General features: G+C 40.7%; 4 protein-coding genes across 4 annotated transcripts in view; all 4 read left to right on the top strand.

The window, feature by feature from the left end:
- LOC138023357 (lactadherin-like) overlaps positions 1–2,459 on the top strand; it is a 5,930-nt gene extending 3,471 nt beyond the window's left edge. Inside the window, exons 4-7 of the mRNA XM_068870370.1 lie at positions 562–703; positions 1,123–1,304; positions 1,940–2,083; positions 2,319–2,459. Of these exons, the coding sequence (XP_068726471.1) occupies positions 562–703; positions 1,123–1,304; positions 1,940–2,083; positions 2,319–2,459 (609 nt within the window). The remainder of the gene's footprint in view (positions 1–561; positions 704–1,122; positions 1,305–1,939; positions 2,084–2,318) is intronic.
- A 372-nt stretch (positions 2,460–2,831) lies between these two features.
- Positions 2,832–7,456, top strand: LOC138023356 (lactadherin-like). Its single transcript, XM_068870368.1, has 4 exons — positions 2,832–2,862; positions 4,530–4,852; positions 6,575–6,722; positions 7,380–7,456. The coding sequence occupies exons 1-4, from the start codon at positions 2,832–2,834 to the stop codon at positions 7,454–7,456; spliced, it is 579 nt and encodes a 192-aa protein (XP_068726469.1).
- A 398-nt stretch (positions 7,457–7,854) lies between these two features.
- Positions 7,855–12,067, top strand: LOC138023355 (EGF-like repeat and discoidin I-like domain-containing protein 3). Its single transcript, XM_068870367.1, has 4 exons — positions 7,855–7,885; positions 8,854–9,164; positions 10,014–10,155; positions 11,679–12,067. Exons 1-4 carry the CDS (start codon positions 7,855–7,857, stop codon positions 12,065–12,067), a joined length of 873 nt encoding a protein of 290 aa, XP_068726468.1.
- A 3,622-nt stretch (positions 12,068–15,689) lies between these two features.
- The window catches only part of LOC138023354 (lactadherin-like), a 12,968-nt gene continuing 8,657 nt past the window's right edge, over positions 15,690–20,000 (top strand). The window contains exons 1-3 of the mRNA XM_068870366.1: positions 15,690–15,998; positions 16,494–16,635; positions 16,878–17,182. Coding sequence (XP_068726467.1) covers positions 15,699–15,998; positions 16,494–16,635; positions 16,878–17,182 — 747 coding nt within the window. The 5' untranslated portion in view covers positions 15,690–15,698. The remainder of the gene's footprint in view (positions 15,999–16,493; positions 16,636–16,877; positions 17,183–20,000) is intronic.

Genomic DNA, 20,000 nt, shown 5'->3' with positions numbered 1-20,000 from the left:
AGCTACAAGGAAGCGACGCTGGGTTCGAGGCTGACCTTAGCCTTATCATTGACCCTCCTTTCAACGAGTTTAGACACCAAACAGCTACAAATGTGATGCTAATTTTACAGCTTACCTTTGCTTTTTTCCTTATCTATGTGAATTTGAAAAGTGCAACAACTCATTTCGATTTATGTTGATAAAATTCGCGCGAACCATATTTGGAGATCGTAGTATTTGATTGATGAGTTCATCAGGAAAGTAGAATGTCATACTCTATAAACTAGAGTGTGCCAAATCAAGTGACCTTAAGCTATTTTAAATCAAGAAAAGTAAAGTTGCGACGTGTTATTTCGTTTCAACGTGATATCATGTCATGTCATGTCATGTCATGTCATGCAAGTGGTTCCTGCTAACTCAAGTCCTTTCGTGTCCGTAGACGTCAAGCTAAGCCTTTCAAGTCATCCTTACTCATACGATACTGGTTTTCTAGAAACTGTATATAATACGACTCAGAACATTTTTTGAAGTCAAGGATTTGACTACTATTTTGACAACTAATTGATCATTGGTACATTTTAGGTCTTTAGTGGAAATAGTGAAAGACATGTTGTCGTGTTGCACCGCTTCAGGGTACCGTTCAAGGCACGGTATGTTCGACTTTATCCAAAAAGTTGGAACGGTTATATAGCATTGAGGATGGAGTTATATGGATGCAGACACGGTGAGTTTAAAATCTGCTCTCTTATCTTTTTCCAAGCTTGGATAGAGAAGATATTGAGAAGCCGGTCTTGGCTCGTCTTATCTTGATCCGAACCAACTGATGCCCTGTTCACACCAACCATGTTTTGAACATGTTTAGTTAAATACAGTTTCAAATTTATTTCTTTTTAAATCATGTATACTGATCCTTGTCGACTACACATCTAACACAAATCAAAGCATGTATTGAAACTCATCTGAATCTCATGTAAAAGCCAGTCCTACACTTTTTCTGTACGTGACTGATTTTCATTTTGTTAAACCCAGGTTAATGAAACATGTCTTGTTGGTGAAAATGGGGTATACGCCCAGTTTGTAATGTCTTTGTCAAGATTATCTTATCGAACGCACTTTGACATTCCTTTTCTTCTTTGTGTTCAGGTCCTTTGTGTAACCGACCGATGGGTTTGCAAAATGGACGACTACCAAACACAAGAATGACTGCTTCTTCACAATGGGACAAATACCATGCTGCTTTTCGAGCCCGGCTAAATCTCAAAAAGAGTGGCCGGTATATGGGTGCTTGGAGGGCACGAACAAATAACCGGTATCAGTTTTTACAGGTACAGCTAGTGCCAACAAAACTTACTTTTACGTTTGCAAAATCAACTCCTGAATAATTATAGAGACTTTGATGCCTGCCACTTTGTTTACGGCTTCTTCGGTATCTGTGAGTAACGTTCAAGAAGTAACTTCGATCCAAAAGCGTATTTTTTTGTAAAGGCCAAATTTCTGTTTAGCGTTTGCCGTTTGCTCCAAACCTGAAACTGAACCTCTAGCCGACGGAGGAGCAATGTTAGCTCATTGGTGAGAGCTCTTTTCCTTCCAACGCTCGCTAAGAATGTGGTTCATGGCTCAGATTCCTGAACCTCCAAGCTGGCAACAAATGCAAACAGATCATTCTAAGGACCTCAGGTCTCGCAAAAGGGTCCTTGAATCGTTGTCTCGCTGAGTAACGTCACTTTCTTACAGGAAATGTTGTTATATAACCATTTCACCGCCATAAATGCCAATCGACACTTATAGATTTTACTCTGTCTAACGCCAGACGATTTTACTCGTCAACGAGGAATCCCTCGGGTTAATCTTCGCTTATTTGTGAAAAAGGCAATGAGGTTCCTGTAAGCACAAAGCCACAAATTTTAACGTTGAGTTGTTTCATTTTTCCTCACTGTTTTCTTTAACATCTTTTCTACAGGTTGACTTTGGAGGAGCAGCTTTAATTGTTAGAATTACAACCCAGGGAAGAGAAGATTCTAGACAGTGGGTCACAAAGTACTCCTTACGATCTTCATTGGATGGAATTCACTTCGTGGATTACAAAGAGAAATTTACCACTAAGGTAATGCACCCTTTTCAGAATTTCGTGTGTTGTAGTTTTTAGCTGTTTCAAGCATATTTGAACAAGTTTACCATTTGAGTTTTGGTTATATAAGTAGCTTGTATTCTCTCCGGATAAAATTTGAAAGACCTCCCTAAAACCACGGCTCTCCAGGCAGCTCCAGAACTCCATAACCCAGAGGTGTCGATCTACGATGAAATGCGGCCCATCTCTTTTCTTTATCATCAATTTTTAGGACGGCTACTACTTAGATTTTACGGGAGTAAAACGTGGCGGTATTTTGTTTCTTGCACTATCAGTGATCGTGCATGAAGCACGTGCAACTCTCTTGTGCGGCTACATGGTTCCAGACCAATCCAAGGCGTTATGGCCATAATTTTGCGGGAACCATGTTCTAAATTTGAAAAAATGCAGTAAACCGATGGGCGAAGGCCATCTGAGAGAGATCTACACTTGTGGGTTATGGGCTTCTGCCAGCTATGATGAAGAATTGACCACGTTTTCAACGTTACACCAAACACTTTGTCAGTCAGTAGATAGATTTATCGATCAATCGATCGATCGACCTAAAGTCAGTCAATCAGTCTTGAACCTTCTTGACAAACTTACCATTTGTTTCATTTCAAACCTGCTACAGTATTTTCCTGGCAATTCGGATCAAAACATCGAGGTATCACACCCGTTGTCGCCCCATATCAGAGGACGCTTCATTCGTGTAGTACCTTACAGCTGGTACAGTGTTATTGCCATGCGAGTGGAGTTTTATGGATGTCGGACTGGTACGTAGTCATAAATGTTTTATGTTTGATCTACTTAACATGCTAACGGTGCCGCGGGAAAAAAACTTCTAAAAAGACTCATACACGAAAGATTTGATATCATCGCAGTTACTCAGCAAATAAAACAGTTGCGAAGAAAGCCTGAGCATTTACAGGCTCAGTGAAGGGGGCTCGAACCAATGACCATGTCATTGCGCATGCACTTGCTCTACAAACTGAACTATCAAAGGAAAGGGGGAACTGAAACTCGTTTTTCGAAAGTCCCGAAACTTTACGGGCCATTTTTGCGTGTCCCAATTCCCTCTGTTGGTTTTTGTTACCTTGGAAACGTGTTAAAAGCGCGGCTTTCCCGAACAAGTGGTTGGCAGGTTCACAAAGCGGCTTTTCGGGCCTGAAAAGTTTTCGATAAATTCGAGAAATAGGCCCCTGGTCACTTTTGATGAGTTGCTGATTAACTGCGCTGATCTTCAACTCTCATGTATTTCACTTTCCGCAATTTAACGGTATTTGAACATTATTATATGCGGCCTGTTTTATTCTGTCAACAACAACGACAACAACAACATTTATTTTGTTGATACAAACATTTAGAGAATATGACTGACCCGCAAGTAGCATCAGCTAATCTAGGCGGGCCAGACGTACAGTTTACTGAAGGATGAATTGTAAATACAAAGAAAACCAGAAGAACGATGCCAGTGAAAGAATAAATAAACAAACGACGGAGGGAAAAGAATATATGAACGACAGCAGAAAGCAGCACATAGCACGGGAGTTAAAAAAATGTAACAATTTGACTAATCCTACTTTCTTTACATTTGTAGACGTTTCAGTATAGTAATTTTTGTTTGTCAATATTTTAAAAAGGATTCCGCGGATTTCTCTTTTGTAAGCTCTCGTCCGTAAAGTTCTAACACGCAACTGATTGTGGCCATCTTGACAGTGGCATCTCAAGACGGTGTTTTCTGAATGAGGCTTCGTATGCAAAAATAACCATTATTCAATGGAAGTTTGTCTAGTTCTTGAGCATCGGGATCAGAATCAGAAAAGGAGACGTTATTTGGATTGACGTTCTAAAATATGTCCACATTTTACGATAGCTAACCCACGAACCGGCTTGATTGTTCATGCTAGGTTAATTCTTGCCTCACACATAACATAGAGTGCTTTTCAGCTGTTCACCGTAAAACGAATCACATACGCAGACAATGAAATCAGTCAGTCATAACGTGAAGCAAATGTATGAGCCGGAGGAAAAGCGCCGGAAAGCGCTTGCGAGCAACTCACTGTAGACTTGGCTTTCGCCTCTCCTATCGGGCGAAGATGTGGCGTGAAAACGCTCACTAGCAAGTAACTATCGACTAGGCTTTAGTGTCTACCATTAAATAAAGTTCACATGCAATACGTACTTAACAGGCCTGTGAAACCAATGAAACAAACCCCGAAAATCTTTTAGAGTCTCTAACTGGCAAGAAGAAAGCCACGGCCCAGTTATCCAAAAGCAGATTGACGCTAAACCAAGATTAAATACACACCCGGGCTTCCATTTCCGCTGTCAAAAAAAATCGAGTTCGCGCATCACCACATTATGATCAACAAGATCAAAGCCCTTTGAAAAATATTCGAAGAATTCGTGCACATTTAACGTCTATGCAATTTCTTTCAAGACAAATGCAAGATGCCACTTGGTTTAGAAGACTTTCGCATCGACAGCGGTGCTCTCACGGCCTCTTCTTATGTCAACTACAACCATGGCCCAGATCGCGCACGACTTAACTGGCCGTCAGGACACAGCCGATCAGGTGCCTGGGTAGCAAAACACAGGAACACCAATCAGTGGCTTCAAGTGGAATTAGCTCACCCGGCCAAAATAACAGGCGTGGCTACACAGGGTCGGTACGATGCCTACCAATGGGTTACAACGTATGCTGTATCTCACAGTATGGATGGAAAAACGTTTAAAGCGTATCTTGAATACGGAAGGAATAAGGTATTGACTTGTGTATTGCTTACTGACATTTGTAATTTTGAAAAAATTACTGGAATAAATTTTAGGCACTACGAGAAAGAGCACAAAAAATATGACATTTCAGTTAAAGTTCTTTACCCTTACAGACCTTCGTGATTAACGAGATCGCTGTTTGACATAACGCCGAAGGCTAGATGTCTTTCAATATTGGTGACCATTGGTCTCCCAGGCTTCAATAGACGATACTGCAAGGCTTTCTAGCTGTATTTCAGTCACTCAGTATTAGTCGACTTTGCTCATCATAGGAAGCATTAGGGAGTTTAAGAAACGACGATGGGGTACGGCAACGACAACGTCACAAAAATGAGTGTCATAGACCTCTTTCATGATGGCGACCAAATAAAATATTCTTATGTGAGCTCTAAGCTTGAGCCCGCGATATGGTCACATGATACTGGTAAGCGGATACCTTGTTTCGACAGGTGTCAATTGATCAAAACATGGATTTTCAATATCAAAGATGTATGCTGTAAACTAGCATGATACTGGTCACATTGGCATACACGGAGGGGGGGACGGACGTACATACGTACGTACGGACGGTCACGACGTCATGGCTATAAAACCAAATTTCGTCGCATCGATGGGTTACCATATTTTCTTAACTGTGGTGCGGCGCACGCAGAACTCCGCTACAAAAGAATGTAAAGGTGGTTGCCATTTATGAAAGTGGTTTATTGGTTAAAAAAGGAAAGGTATTAGATATTGTTTTTGCCGCTCAAACATAAAATTCATATGTTCTTGTCGCCGTGTAATATCCTCTCTATATTTTAAGGTGACGTTTTCTACGACGACGTCTTCTTAGATCTTAGATTCCTTATTATGTAGCACGAAATTACAAGGCCATCTGGGTCTCCTTCAATATTGCAGACCTTTGGCTGACCATGTTACAAGTAATGATGAGGGGCTATAAAGCTATCCTTATAACATTCACATCACAAACAATAGCTTGTATAGTTGTTTTGTTATCGACCCATTTAATGGCCTGATTTAACGAGATTTTTCATAGTTAATAGACGGGAAAGGTTATGAAACTCGACAAATTTCTTTGTTGTAAGTTTTTGTTCTCTTTTTTTCCTTAACCGTGCACAAAACACATTAGTTGTTGGGAGTTGTTGCGCGAAGTTTGAAACTGGTCAAACTTTTGAGCCAACATCTCCCAACATTTCTTTTGTTCCGTGATCACCGAAGCGTAGCGCAACAATGCTGGATCCGTTTGCACAGCTCTCTTCCCAATCTCGACCCCAGAACTCTTCTCTCGACTGAGAGAGAGAAGTGTTCTGGGGAACCCTGAAACAAACTGTCTTCTCATTGGTTTTCGTGAAGAAAGCGTCTCTAATTGGTGCATTCATGCTATCACGAGGAGTGAGCAGGCGCCGTAAGGTTCAAATAGCCAATTTTTGGCTACAAGAACCCGACGGCGCATGTTCTCCTACATAGAGTTTCCCAGAGCCTTGCGTCGATCCAAGGCTCTGGTGATGAGAATGCTCTGTTCCAACATTGTTGGGGTCACGCACGCGCATTACAGATGGTCTCCGTGGAGATAGCCATGCACGCATCCTTCTCATAAAACATTGCACGTCCTTACAATGTTGGGAGTTGTTGCGTCCGTTTACAAGGGGCTTAATACCGGAAAATGTTCTAATTTTATGAGCTTTTTCTTCTTCTTTTCGTTTCTCTCAGTTGTTTAGCGGAAACTACAATCGTTACACCATCGTGAAGCACGACCTCACTCCACCGATCAGGGCCAAGTTTGTCCGATTTAATCCTAAAGGGTACCGTACCTACATTGCAATGAGAATAGAGCTATATGGGTGTTACTACGGAGGAGGTTAGTAAATAGTGTTTTCAAGTGACGTCACGGCGGCCATGTTGGTTGTCCCTAAACAAAGGAACCACTGGCCATGTTGGTTTCCGCAACCAATCCTCCTGGAATTGAGCTCTGTTATCATGCAAACGTTTTCTTTTGTTTCGGTCGAAAAACAAGCTTACCGATCACGTGGATGAAAACACTCTATACGGCGTTTAAGCAACGACGACGGCTACGATAACGGCCGTCACAAAACAAGAATATCATTGGTTAAAAGAGGTAAACGTAGTCGTGCTGCACGTGCGGCACGCGTGTTAGAGCATTCTTTGACGTACTCCTCAAAATGACAACGTGAAACAGCTTTTGACGGAACGACATGACAATGAACCGTTCATTTTCTACCTTTTTAAAAAAACCGTCCGTAACAATTTCGTTTATATGTTAGTTCGCTCGTTTTGTCCAACGTGAACAACAAGATGGACTAATCGCAAAATTCTTATGAGAGCTTCTTCTGAAGCGGAGTGTTCGTGTACGTTGCCGCTGTTCTTGCTGAAACTCCGTAATGTACAAATGATTCGCTCAGGCCGGTCCTCTAGCTTACCGTCCTCTTTGAATTGTTGTCCGCGTTTAGCCGAACAAAACTCACTTGGTGAAATCAACTGTCGTGTCCAATTCCAGCTCAACAGGGACGTTTAATTGAGATCCATGACCCTGTGACATCAAGGAGATATCACTATGAGATCTTAAAGTGCTAGTATGACCAAAACATCAATTTTTATTTTTCTTTGGATTTCAAAACTATGTTAACTAAACAATAAGTGACCCAAGTTTTAAGCCTTGATTTCAAAAAGACACCTGTTTATTTTAACTGAAATTTACATGTTTAATGGTCCACCATTACTAACTTTAAAATCTTGAGAGAGCTGGATCGAGGAGAACATGACATCAAAGACTCAAAAGTTTAAGAATACAATGCGTGTGTGCGCGGATGAATTAATATACAGCACGGGAGTTTCGGGCTTTTAGACTTTTAAACTCGTGTTTTGCATATATAAGAAGCTGCGTTTACGCGCTGAAATATAAGCTTGTAAATGACGTCACTTCCCTAGATCCAGCCTTCTGAGGTCCAATCGGTCAGTTTGGAGGGTGAGTAATGGCGGATCGTGAAATCGAAAACTTACAAAGTAAACAGCCTTTGACAAAAATCAAAGCTCAAAAATTTCCAGTCAGGTGTTAAGCAAACACACTTTAAAAATTTGCAGAAAAATTGAAAGGAAGTGATGATTTGATCATAGTAGCACTTTAAGCAGGAGACGTTTTAGAGCCACGGACGGCAACTGAAAGTGAGCTGTTTTCCTTTTTAACTTGTCTTGACACTTACCACATTCATAGAGAGCGACTTTCCTATGACTTTGAAAAAAGTGTTCGCATTTTGTTTCACGTACCATCGTTTGGCAAGATTAAAACAAAGCTTCTCCTATATCCCGGCAAGGAAATTCCCAATATAGGCAGTAAACAGTTCGATTGCCCAATCAAATTACTGCATTTCAAATGACGTCGAAGCGAAATGCCGATCGCTTTCGAGAAAGTTCCATAGAGGGATGACGTTGTTTGCATCCGCGTTCGCTAAGCCAATGAAAAGTCGCTGTCGTTTGTTTTCGTTCAATAAACCAATTAAATGTGTTGCATTTTTGTTGACGTTCTGTTTTTACGTTTATTTTTCAAAGTCATATAAAAGTCGCTCTATCGCTAAGTATCTTTTTACTATTATAGACGATTAGTGTAAAAGTCTAGTAGAGACAACCGTCCTGTCGTCCACTTTTTACGACGTAAACAGGATGGAATAATCGCGAAAGACTCACGATGGTGCAAAGCCATGACGTTTTCGTAGACGTCGCAATCTTTTCGCCCGTAGAAACTGTTTTTTTTTGTTAAATTCTCATCCGAAAAGTTGCTTGGTCATTGCTGAAAGCCAGTTGTTCTAAGGAAGAATTTCCCCGAGCTGGGGTAGATACAGTAACAAACCATCGGTTTTTGTAGTGACACTGAAGCCGGGTTAAATGCAATATCCCGCTTAACTAGCTTTGAGGTACGCGTTGTACATCGTTAGCCGAAACTTAAAATGCACCGAATCCTTCTATTCCCGAACCAGATCGCTTCTATAACAATCCTGTTGGCCTTCAAAATAAAAAACTCAAGAACTCCGCCATCACTGTATCCTCTTTCCTCAACAACAATTTCGCACCGTGGTTTGCAAGGCTCCATGGCGTCCGCTCGTGGATCAGCAAAGACACAAATCACAACCAGTGGATTCAAGTTGATCTCGGACGCGCCATGAGGATCACCGGCATCGCGACTCAAGGAAGACAAGATGGAGCCTACTGGGTTACTGCTTATTATGTGAAGTTCAGCTTGGATGGAATATACTTCGCCATAGTCAGGCATTGGTGGAATGCTGTTAAGGTATCCTATACAATCCATTCTTTTGCAATGTTGTCATTGATTCTCTGATCTGCATGCACTTATGTCTAGAAATGCAAATAATTAGATTCCCTGACCCCAACCCGACTTTGATTCTAACTTTTTCCAGCAATAAGATAAGTGTTAGTTAGAGTAGCTTGTTGAATTGGCGAGAAGAGCTAGGGTCTCTCTCTCTAAATGCTTATCCTAATAGGCGTCGCAACTTCGACCACACAGCGGAAACGACTTTTGTTTCCATTGTTATCAGCCTCAGATTAATAATAAAGTATTCTCCTCCGTTTCACGATGTGGTCACTTGTGATGTAGATGTCTACATCACATCTGACCACATCGTGAGACAAACGAGAATACTTTATTGTTATTGTACTTCACCACGATGAATAACAGCAACCTTTTTTACGACAGTCTCACATTGTTGGGACTGGTTGTTTCGGAATGTAGGGTCCCTAGTCTTTCCTTCCTAGGCGGTATCTTTACAACATAGGTAGCCCCAGCCAGTGTCCAAGGTATAAGGATCCTATGCCTGGTGCCAGTTTGGGGAGCCAACACTGTGTATATGACACCGGGTGCCTCCTTAAAAAACATCCACCACCCGCTCCCATGACTTCACGTAACCCTGATCGGGGGGCTCAACAGGTACTACACCCTGCCCACAGGTGACCTGTAGGCTAGCGGAAGGAAGGAGTCGTCTTACTTCTCCTGTTCGTAGAGGGAAGAGAAGAGCTAGGGTACACTTCCATAAATCAAAGGAAAAAAAAAAAAGTATGTCCCTAGCTTACAATATGGACGTCGAACTCGGTTATTAAGTCGTATTTCATTTTCGTTCTTCAGCAATTTCAAGGAAACTATGATATGCTGTCAGTCCAAACACACGCGTTCACACCTTCGCTCTACACGCGATACGTACGAATCAACCCACGAGGATGGAGGTCACGTATTGCCATGAGAATGGAGTTATACGGAGGCGCATGGAGTAAGAATACGGACTAAACAATTATTCACTGAAGTGGAGATGAACAGTGGTGGATAAATATCCACCACTTTCACCGACACTGATTATTATTATATACCACACAAGTTGAATAATCAGCTGTGTTTATCGGTAAAATTTGCTCCTCGGTAACTCCGTTTGCTCAGAGGTGAATAGTACTTGCTATTCACCTCCTAGCCAGCCAATCAGAATGCGCGGAAAGCACTATCCACTTGAGTGGTATATACTCATTGTTGTTATTTAGGATTCTGAAGTCAATTAAAGACATTTCTTTTTAGGCAATATTTTGAGTAACGGCAGAAACCCATAAGGGTTGAAACGTGTAACGCGCGTTCACAGCTTCCGAATATTCAGTGCGAACTGATTGGTTGAATGTTTCAGTGCTAAGTACCATATTTGGAAACCACTCGCTCTTGTTGTTCCAAATATGGTACTTAGCAAATTGAATATTCAGAAGCTTGTTTCCCACCACACAAGGGGCCGTTACACGTTTCAACTCTTATGGGTTTCTGGTAACGGTTAATACCTGAGTTTTTATAAAGCTATTAAGATTTGTAATCTACCATTATATATGAATAGGAGATTTTAATACTGTATTTATGTTATCAAGAGTTGCAAAGCGCTATTGATCTATTTTTGTAAATAGCGCCCTAGAAGTAATAAATTTATTATTATTATCACTATTATTATTATTATTATATCATTATTATTATTATTATTACTCTCTATAAGTCAAATAAGTGCTTTACAATCATAGTCACTTGTCATATACCCAATGGATTGTAAACTCTGCTTTTGTTGGGGGAGGACTAGAATTTTTTTCGCCGGAATGCGAAATTTCTCTCTGAATAAAGCAAAAAAAAAGACTTTTTTGTGGAAAGTTTGGCTTAATTCCGACGTACAAGTACCACCCGGTATTACACAACATCGCATCTTCATCAAGTTTTTTCGATTTCGCTAGGATTTCTCGCTTTTTTCGCTCGTATGTTGTACTTGCAAACCTTTGGAGTTTAAGGAATTTAATAAAACAATTATTCCATTCGCACTTGTTGGATATGAGACTGGTTATAGCCAACTCGGCGCTACGCGCCTCGTTGGCTGTTTACCATCTCATATCCAACGCGCACTCATGGAATAGTTGTTAATTAAAGATACGGTAGTACCCAGTACCACTTTATTAAGGGGAAAGACTTATTAATCCTTTGACTCCCAGGAGTGATCAGTATGTAAACTCTCTTTACAATGTCAATGAAATGTCAGTCAGACAGGTATTGAGAATGAAGATTATTATCAGCTTGGTAAGTGGTGTAATCTTGATATTGTTCTGTGTAAGTTCTCCATTAAGCTTCCTGTGCAGACATTAATTCTTGTGACTTGTCGTGTGAGGCCGTAATACAAGATTGTCCATCTAACCTCACTATTTCAAAAATGGTGTATTAAGACAGTGCACACGTAAGAGAAGAGGGTTCCATCTTTCTAAATGCATCTTCATTCTCATCACTCAGATGCCTGTGATATGCCTCTGGGAGTCGAAGACGGACGTGTCGCAGGTCCGGTCATGACAGCCTCCTCTTACGTCAGCACGTCTTACGGACCTATGTATGGTAGACTCAACGGCTATAGGGCATGGGGACCCAGACGAAACGAAAGAAAGCCGTGGCTACAAGTCGACTTCCTGGCTATGACAAAAGTGACACGCGTGGCCACTCAGGGACAGTACAATGCAAATTACTGGGTCAAGATATATTACATTATGTATGCCAAAAATAAAAATCAATTCACTCCGTATCGCGAGGGAAAGACAACAAAGGTACGTTTTTCTGTGTTTTTATGTGGGAAAAGACAAAGAAAAATTAAAGAAAGGTATTTCTTTAATTTAGATATAGAACATTAGTTACGGTGTAAGTTGGGATGCATCCACATGTATAGGGGTATACATGTGGCCCGAATACTTACAAGAAAGTAGATATAAGCAAGAACGCAAAAAAAGAAAAAATGCACTGGGGTTCCATAGGAAACCACGGGTGAAGCCAACTCGGGTATGGACAATTAAGGGAGTCTCGTTATAATATGCACGATGTGCGGGCCTATTTAAACTCTAATTTTTACTGTAGTTAAAGTGCCCCTTCAGATTCTTTTTTTGGTAGATTTTCATATCTTTTAAGAACTCATTTTCGGAAAATTCATTTAAAAATATTGAATCCTGATTTCTATAAGAGCGCTAAAAGTGATGGCAGTCTTGACTATTTTTTCACCTATCGTTCGCATTAGTCCCCCACTCGGCCAAATGTGTCCATATATCGAGAGTGACGTAAGAAAAGGACATCGTGCAAGCTTGAGTTGTTGGAATACCCTTTTCTTACGTCACAGCTAAAAAAGTGTCAAATATCGGACGCTTCTCATTGCAGACTTTTGAAGCAAGTAACCGTGGACAATCTTCCTGTCGATGAACGTTGATTTAGTGGCTTGATCTGATCGGCGTTATTGCAAGTTGAGAAGCTAAATATTTTGAGCAAGAGCCGATACAACGTAGATTTGATTTTAGCGGTGTACTATATTTCGGCTGGCCAAACCAGCCTTCTTCAGGTACAATGAGTGTTTACATTGGATTTCTTCTATGTACATATATATAGTAAATGGATGTTGACGTAATGCTGGAAAAAATGTGATAAAATATGGTACTTACAACAAATTTGAATTCAAATACTAAGAGTAACGCAATGATAACGGAAGTGACTGTAAATAATAATTGAAATCTAATGCGCTTCTTCTCGGATATTAAGGCCGTTGGGATCACTTGGCCTGCCTTAAGGCCAGGGAAGCTTTTTCAATTTCAAAAGGCAGGACAATTGATTCCGACGGTGTCAATATCCGCGAAGAAACGTATTAGATTTCAGTTTATTATTTACAGTCGCTTCCGTTATTTTCCGTTACTCTTAGTGTTTGAATTCAAATTTGTTGTAACTACCATATTTTTTCCAGTATTACGTCAACATCCATTTACTATATATATATGTACATAGAAGCAATCCAATGTAAACACTCATTGTACCTTAAAAAAGGCTGGTTTGGCCAGCCGAAATATAGTACACCACTTAAATCAAATCTACTTTGTATCGGCTCTTGCTTAAAATATTTAGCTTCCCATTGGCTCGTTCCTAATGAGCCCACGAGACAATAATTTGTCCAGAGGGGCTTATAGCGCGCAAAAAATTAAAAATTCACTAACTTGAACCGCTCGTAAGATAATCAGGATCCAATGTTAAAAAAAAAAATGCGAAAATGAGTTCTTGAAAGATATGAAAATCTACCAAAAAAACCAAGTTGAAGGGTTAGGGGCACTTAAACAGACATCGCGGATTACATAGGAAATGAGGAATAAGCAACAAGCTACAAGTGTGTTATTGTGCAAAAACCGAAAAAAGTGCAGGCTTCTCGGCACCAAGCAAGCTTTAACCTGAGCCTTTTCCATTGGTGGCATAAAAACAGCATTATTACAACTCAAAGTCGCCAGGAACGCTTACGGGAACCAACCACATTTTGGCAGAATCACACTTGAAGAGTACTACCAGGTTAAGAAACGTCCTTCTCGTGGGGCGTGCGTTTTCGTGCATTTCCTTCGCGCCGTCTAGAAGAACAACAACGTGAATTGACCAAATTTGAGGTACTGCCTCCAATTCACTGAGTCCACAACAGCTAATCTTTCTCTACATTGAATTCAATGACGTTTCTGCCAATTCTTATGTGGAGGTTATTTCGTTATCATTGTGTAACGCCCCCCAAAAAGATGGATGTCTCTTCCAAGGCAGTTATAAAACTGGTTATTTTTAAGAAGTAATTTTACCCATTGTAAACTGTGCTATTTTCCACAACAATAATTCATCCTTGTTTTTCCTTTCCAGATGTTTTCCGGAAATTGGGATAGATACATTATAGTTGAACACAGGTTTGCTCGCACATTGAATGGAAGGTACTTCCGTGTGTATCCTGTATCTTGGTATTCCTATGTTGGAATGAGAGTCGAGTTTTATGGATGCGTTTACGGTAAGAAATCAGGCTAATGGTGTTTTTTAATTAAGGGTTATCGTCTTTTGTGGTCATCCGGGACTTATGTGATTGAATTTCATGAAGCTTATGAAATAAATACAAATTTCACGTAGGGTGCCAAAAAAGGCAAGACAAGTATTAACGCTGATTGGGAATAAAAATTCACAAAACGACGAGTAGACTTTATCATAAAATTAAATTTTTTTCCTAAAAACTAGATTAAGTCCTAAGTTAAGGATCATGCCATTGGTTAAATTTAAATCTACCCAGTGAGGCTAATTAACGAGCTAGTGGGAGCTAAAATTCTCTCGGAGCAAACAGAATGGCGTAGCAAGCAAACATGCATTGCTATTTTTCGTTAAGTTATTTTTCCATAACCTTAACAACAACTTAAATTGATGTTGTTACAAATTGAAGCAAGAAGGAACTATGATTATGGCTATGAAAGGGGTAATTTCTAGAAAATCCTTCTGCGAAGCAACTCGACTTAAGTTTAGACGGCAAAACAGTCGTTTTTCAATCTCGTTTCTTTAAGACGCGAATCCTCGCGCTCTTCGTGTGCGATCCTCACACGCCCGCTGGGTGTTATTAACATGGAGGAGAGACTTAGGTAGCCCTCATGTGATCCGGATTGGCCGTTTGAGCCAAAGGCTCAACTGTTGCGACTTTCCTTACGATTAGGGAGCGGTTTTCAATTGAGTTTCGTTAAACAAATACCAAAGTAATTACTTCGGCCAATCACAGCAAGTGGAATCAGCGCAATGGACCAATCCAAATTTGTAGCAATGCCGTGTAACATGCTCAAAGCGCGGGAAAAATCGCGCGTGCAAGTAGACTCGATTGGTCTTGGTTTTCCTTCTCATTGGTTGATAAACTGGCGCGAGGTTTTTAAACCAATCACTAAACGTGGCAATTTCAATCGTGTTATTACTTTCGATAGTCATTTGAAACTGCTCTAAGAGAAATTTATCATCGCGTTTACTGCAAACGGCAAACTTCGGGCTGAAATTTGCGATTTTCCAAAAAAAGCAAACTAATTTGTTTGATTTTAAACTAACTCATTTCTTGCCTATTATCTACAGATATCAAGCTCTTAAGTTCGAATTAGAGGATTTTCGTGCTTTTATGACAAGCAGCAGCTTGTCTTTTGCTGATTCACGTAAACGCGCGCGTTGCTAAATCTCTCTATATTAGCTATGAATTAAAACACTACGCAATTTCTTGGAGGGGAGGTGCCATAAAGTCCGTCAACATTACAGAGAAAAAAACAGTGTGTAGAATGTGTACTTAACACAAAGTATGGGAGGGAAAAGCAAGCGCAAAAAGCAACTCAAGCCAGAGCACATTGCAATGCCCCTGCAAACCTCCCTGGATTCCCCACATTAACTTTGCCTAAATTATATTCAGCCTCATGACGATAATCGATGATAGTGGTGACTTGCACAATTTCAGGAAAACGCTGCAACCAGCCCCTCGGCATGCAAAATGGACGCATAAAATCCCAACAGATTTCAGCATCCTCGGTCTGGGACAAAAACACTCTTCCCTGGAATGGAAGACTTCATCTTCGTCGACGAGGGTCGCAAGTAGGAGCCTGGATTGCACGCCATAACACTCATTACCAGTGGCTGCAGGTTGATCTTATCCGCGCAATGCGTGTGGTGAAGTTCGCTATGCAGGGGCGCCAAGACTACGGCCAATGGGTTACCCAGGTCTACTTGTCATCCAGTGTGGATGGAGCACATTTTGCCGAATATAAAATAAACAGCGCTCGAAAGGTACGTAGATTGAAATTATCTAACTAGAGACTTCTGTGGCCTTCAGTGGGTCGCAGTCGAGATCACAGTCGTTATTTGTCACAGAAAATCAACACTGAGAGAGATTTACCTCCGCCTTTTCGTAAAACGACATGCAAAAGGCAAAAATGCAAAACAGCAGATTTCAACCTATGCTTGCCTAGACTGCGTTTAAGTCAGTCAGATCATGGGCAACCCTCGTGTCCAAAATAGTGTCGAAATGACATGAGAAAGGGAGAAAAGCATTTCTTGTACTCAAAACAACTTACATTAAGAAAACTCTGTAGTTAAAATGGTTATTGAAACCCGCTGTATTAATAACAGGCTAGGCCAAGTCCAAGCCGCTATAGTTACTATTCTATTCCGCTTTGTCCCCCCCCCCCCCCCCTCAAAAAAAAAAAAGAAGAGTTGAGCTACGGTGACAAACCCATTTTGAAGATGAAAGTGGTCGATCACGCTATTACCCTTTTTCAACAGACGTTTCCAGGAAACAAGGATCAAAACAGCATTGTGCAACATCGATTATTTCCACGAATTAAAGCTCGCTTCGTCCGTGTTCATCCAAGTGGTTGGTACCGACATATTGCCATGAGGGTGGAGTTTTATGGATGCTCACAAGGTACTTGTAATAAAAATTATTGCTTAACTTGGCAACTTTTCTTTGTATGACGATCTCCTGCTTAGAGCAAATTTTTCATTTATAGATTTTTTAAACAGTTCTTGTCCCGTATCTCCAGCTTTTGCAGGGTTTTTGAGTTCTCGAAGTTACATGTGTAAAAGCGATCACTTGAATTTTAAGGACTTACGACTGGCGCGTCGCAAACCAATAAGTGAGATATGACTTGGCTTGTTATTTTGCAGGGAGCTGTTTCCTTCCTCTTGGTTTAGAAGACAAGCGTATCACAGACGGTGCTTTAACAGCGTCGACTTACTACAATACGTACTATTCGCCGTGGTACGGTAGGATAAACAGTATCTATTCTTGGGGAGCACGCACCAATAACGTAAACCAATGGTTCCAAGTGAACTTCCTGTCGGTTGTCAAGGTAACGGGGATAGCAACTCAAGGAAGACAGAACGCGAACTACTGGGTGAAAACGTATACGTTGTACTACAGCCCGGACTCTACGAACTTCCGTTATTACACAGAAGGACGTGGTGCAAAGGTAAGGGGAAAATATTACTTGTTTAGCTATGGTAACATCGATCACTTAGTGGTAACACCGTAGCTTTGATTATGGTTCTTCTAAACGCTAAAACGTGAAAACTCTTCAACTAGTAAGGAGGCAATACGCCCCCTTATACGGGCTATTTCGGTATGTGCGGCCCCGAAGGGCATGGTTTTTTAGCCATTCTGGTCTGAAATATGGTATGTTTTGTGCACTCAAGTCTTGAAATGGGTATGTTTTTGCCGGAAGAAGCTTCTTTTTCACCATTAGGCGATAAGACCACAAACAAAAGCCCTTCTCAAATATTATTACTCCAACTATGCAACAGCTGAAATAGGTATGAAAATAGGTTTGAAATAGGGTATAAAAGGTTTGGCCAGGTCTGAAATCGCAGATTTTGGTCTGAAATAGTGTAAGGGTTTCAGGAAGGGGGCCACCTCTACCCAGTCTTTCTCCGGGGTTGGGGGGGAGGGGGGTGGGGGCAATAAACTTGCTACCTACAAAATTATCCGGGAGTTACCACAAAGGCAAGTTCAGCCAGTTGTCAGAGTGGGATTTGAAATCGGAGAAAGCGCATTTCGACTCCAAAATTGATCTCTTCAATACTGTTATCTGTTTATGTTTATCTTTGATGTGCGGGTTAAAGACGAAACTGAGAAATGATCCTCTCAATTTAAAAAATTGCCTCTTATAGACACGTGAATTTCGCTGTTTAAAAATACATCGAAATAGATAATAGATTCAACCCTGTTAAGCACCTACTACTAGAACTCTATTTTAACATCCTTCTCTCAATCAGCTTTTTACAGGAAACAGTGACAGACACACGATTGTCCAGCATGACTTCACCAAACCATTCAGCGCTGTCTATGTTCGAATACATCCCAAATCCTGGAACAGCTGGATTTCTCTAAGGGCTGAATTTTACGGCTGTTATGGTAAGACGTTTTGACGTTTTGTTGTGGCAAGGTTGTATTTCCCTTGATCCTAAATCAGAGTTGACGTTGTGCATTAGATGTAAGGGTGTGGAACCGTTCGCTGCAGAGTCGCTGGAAAGGTCTAGTAACCTACGGCCCCGTCTTAAATTACTCGTTCCATAAATACTCTGGGATTTCAAAAACCTTTTGCGGCTTGGTGTTCAGTGTATTCAATTCTCCTGTTTTTCGGTCATGAGCTCTTCCTTTGTTGAGAATGTTTTTTTTGGCAAGGCGATTCACACGAAGTTAAGGCCGCATTTTGCAAGCGTATTTGAAGGATATTTTGTTATGAGCGAGACTAAGTTTTCTCAGTTTTCAATCAATCAATCAATCAATCAATCAATCAATCAATCAATCAATCAATCAATCAATCAATCAATCGATTAATAATCACCTATTGCAGTAAAAAGTGAATACAGGATTGTCGGCAATAAATACATATAAATAGGAATAAATTCATAACAAATTACATAAGTGATTACATTAAGAAAGTTTAAATATACTAATTATACATAAATTTATATTTCCTAATATTTCATGTTGACAAAATTGTTAAACCTCTCGGTTCTGGAAGATGGCATATAAGATTGGTTACCAGATATAATTGTGTTCGTTAACTATAGGGCGCCGAAGAATGTTCATAACAAGGCCGCCGTCCTTTTTGCATTTTGCTATAAATTTCCTACATGACTCTTCTCTGCGACTATATAAGGGGTCAAGTTGCGCAAGGCCAAGGCGGATTCATATGAGGCATCAGGGTAGATGATCTTTAAAGCCTTTTTCTGGACGGACTAGATAAGATCACTGAGGTACTTTGGTAGTGCTACCCATGCAGGTGAACCATATTCAAGTACAGCTCTGATGACGCTGCAATAGACAGAGACCAGATCGGCTAAAGCGAGGCCACTTTTTTTGAGTACCCTTGGACCATATAAACTTTTAATAGCTTTGACATACAGATATTCGCAGTGGGCATTCCAACTCAAGTCACTTGAGATGTAAACTCCAAGTAGCTTGAAGACAGTAACACTTTCAATAACAGTACCGCCAACAACTAGAGGGCTTAGGCAAGTTGATTTTTCATTTAGGAAAGTCGACAAACATTTCCTTACACTTCTTGGCATTTAATGTCATTCTACGCTGGAAAGCATAGGTATTAATGTCGCCAGCAATGATCGGTAGGTAACTTAACTGAGTTTCTCATACGATAATTCCAATCATCTATTAAACGATTAACCAAAATTGCAAATAGGAGGGGTGCCAGTTTTGTGCCTTGTGAAATTCCACCACGTGGTGAAACCGCAGATGAAACTTATTTATCGATCTTTACTCTTTGGGTACCGTTTACAAGAAAGGCGCCAATCCATCGAATGAGTGCTTCATGAACGTCTAGCCTACGGAGATCTTTTTTAAGAGCCTGTTGGTCAACAAGGTCAAAACCTTTACTGAAGTCTGTATAGAATATCCTCACGTAGTATTCACCCCTGTCCAGAGATTCTAGGATGGTGTGCAGGACGTAAACAAGACCTTGTGTTGTCGACTTACCTGCTACTGCAAATTGCTTCTGGTTAAGACTTCCGAGTACTTTCTTGAACAGGGACGTGAAGCTAAGTTGAATCCTTCAAAAACCTTGCTTAGTTGGGAAGGTTGTTAGTTTGGTTTGGTCGTAAATCATTCTCCACAGTCTTTGGTGGGATGCATTTCGGGATAGAATTGACTAAAGATTCTTTTAGTAGCGATGGAATGTGGCCCTGAACAATTGAGGCATTGTATATGTCACGAATCACCGGCGATAATTCAAATGCAAAGTCACTCCAAATTTGGTTTGGTATAGGAGC

The sequence above is a fragment of the Montipora capricornis genome, chromosome 11 (assembly GCF_036669925.1).
Source record: "Montipora capricornis isolate CH-2021 chromosome 11, ASM3666992v2, whole genome shotgun sequence".
NCBI lineage: Eukaryota > Metazoa > Cnidaria > Anthozoa > Scleractinia > Acroporidae > Montipora > Montipora capricornis.
Note: the sequence above shows the minus strand (reverse complement) of the source record. Positions and strands in the feature narration are given on the sequence as shown.

What these genes read in the sequence shown, in the direction of transcription:
- LOC138023355 (XM_068870367.1), top strand. Translation starts at nt 7,855, where the DNA reads ATGGCGGATCGTGAAATCGAAAACTTACAAA. An exon ending in TGAAATCGAAAACTTACAAA is followed by an intron (nt 7,886 to 8,853) that starts GTAAACAGCCTT and finishes TTCCCGAACCAG; the next exon opens with ATCGCTTCTATAACAATCCT. An exon ending in ATTGGTGGAATGCTGTTAAG is followed by an intron (nt 9,165 to 10,013) that starts GTATCCTATACA and finishes TTCGTTCTTCAG; the next exon opens with CAATTTCAAGGAAACTATGA.
- LOC138023356 (XM_068870368.1), top strand. Translation starts at nt 2,832, where the DNA reads ATGCGAGTGGAGTTTTATGGATGTCGGACTG. An exon ending in GTTTTATGGATGTCGGACTG is followed by an intron (nt 2,863 to 4,529) that starts GTACGTAGTCAT and finishes ATTTCTTTCAAG; the next exon opens with ACAAATGCAAGATGCCACTT. An exon ending in TTGAATACGGAAGGAATAAG is followed by an intron (nt 4,853 to 6,574) that starts GTATTGACTTGT and finishes CGTTTCTCTCAG; the next exon opens with TTGTTTAGCGGAAACTACAA.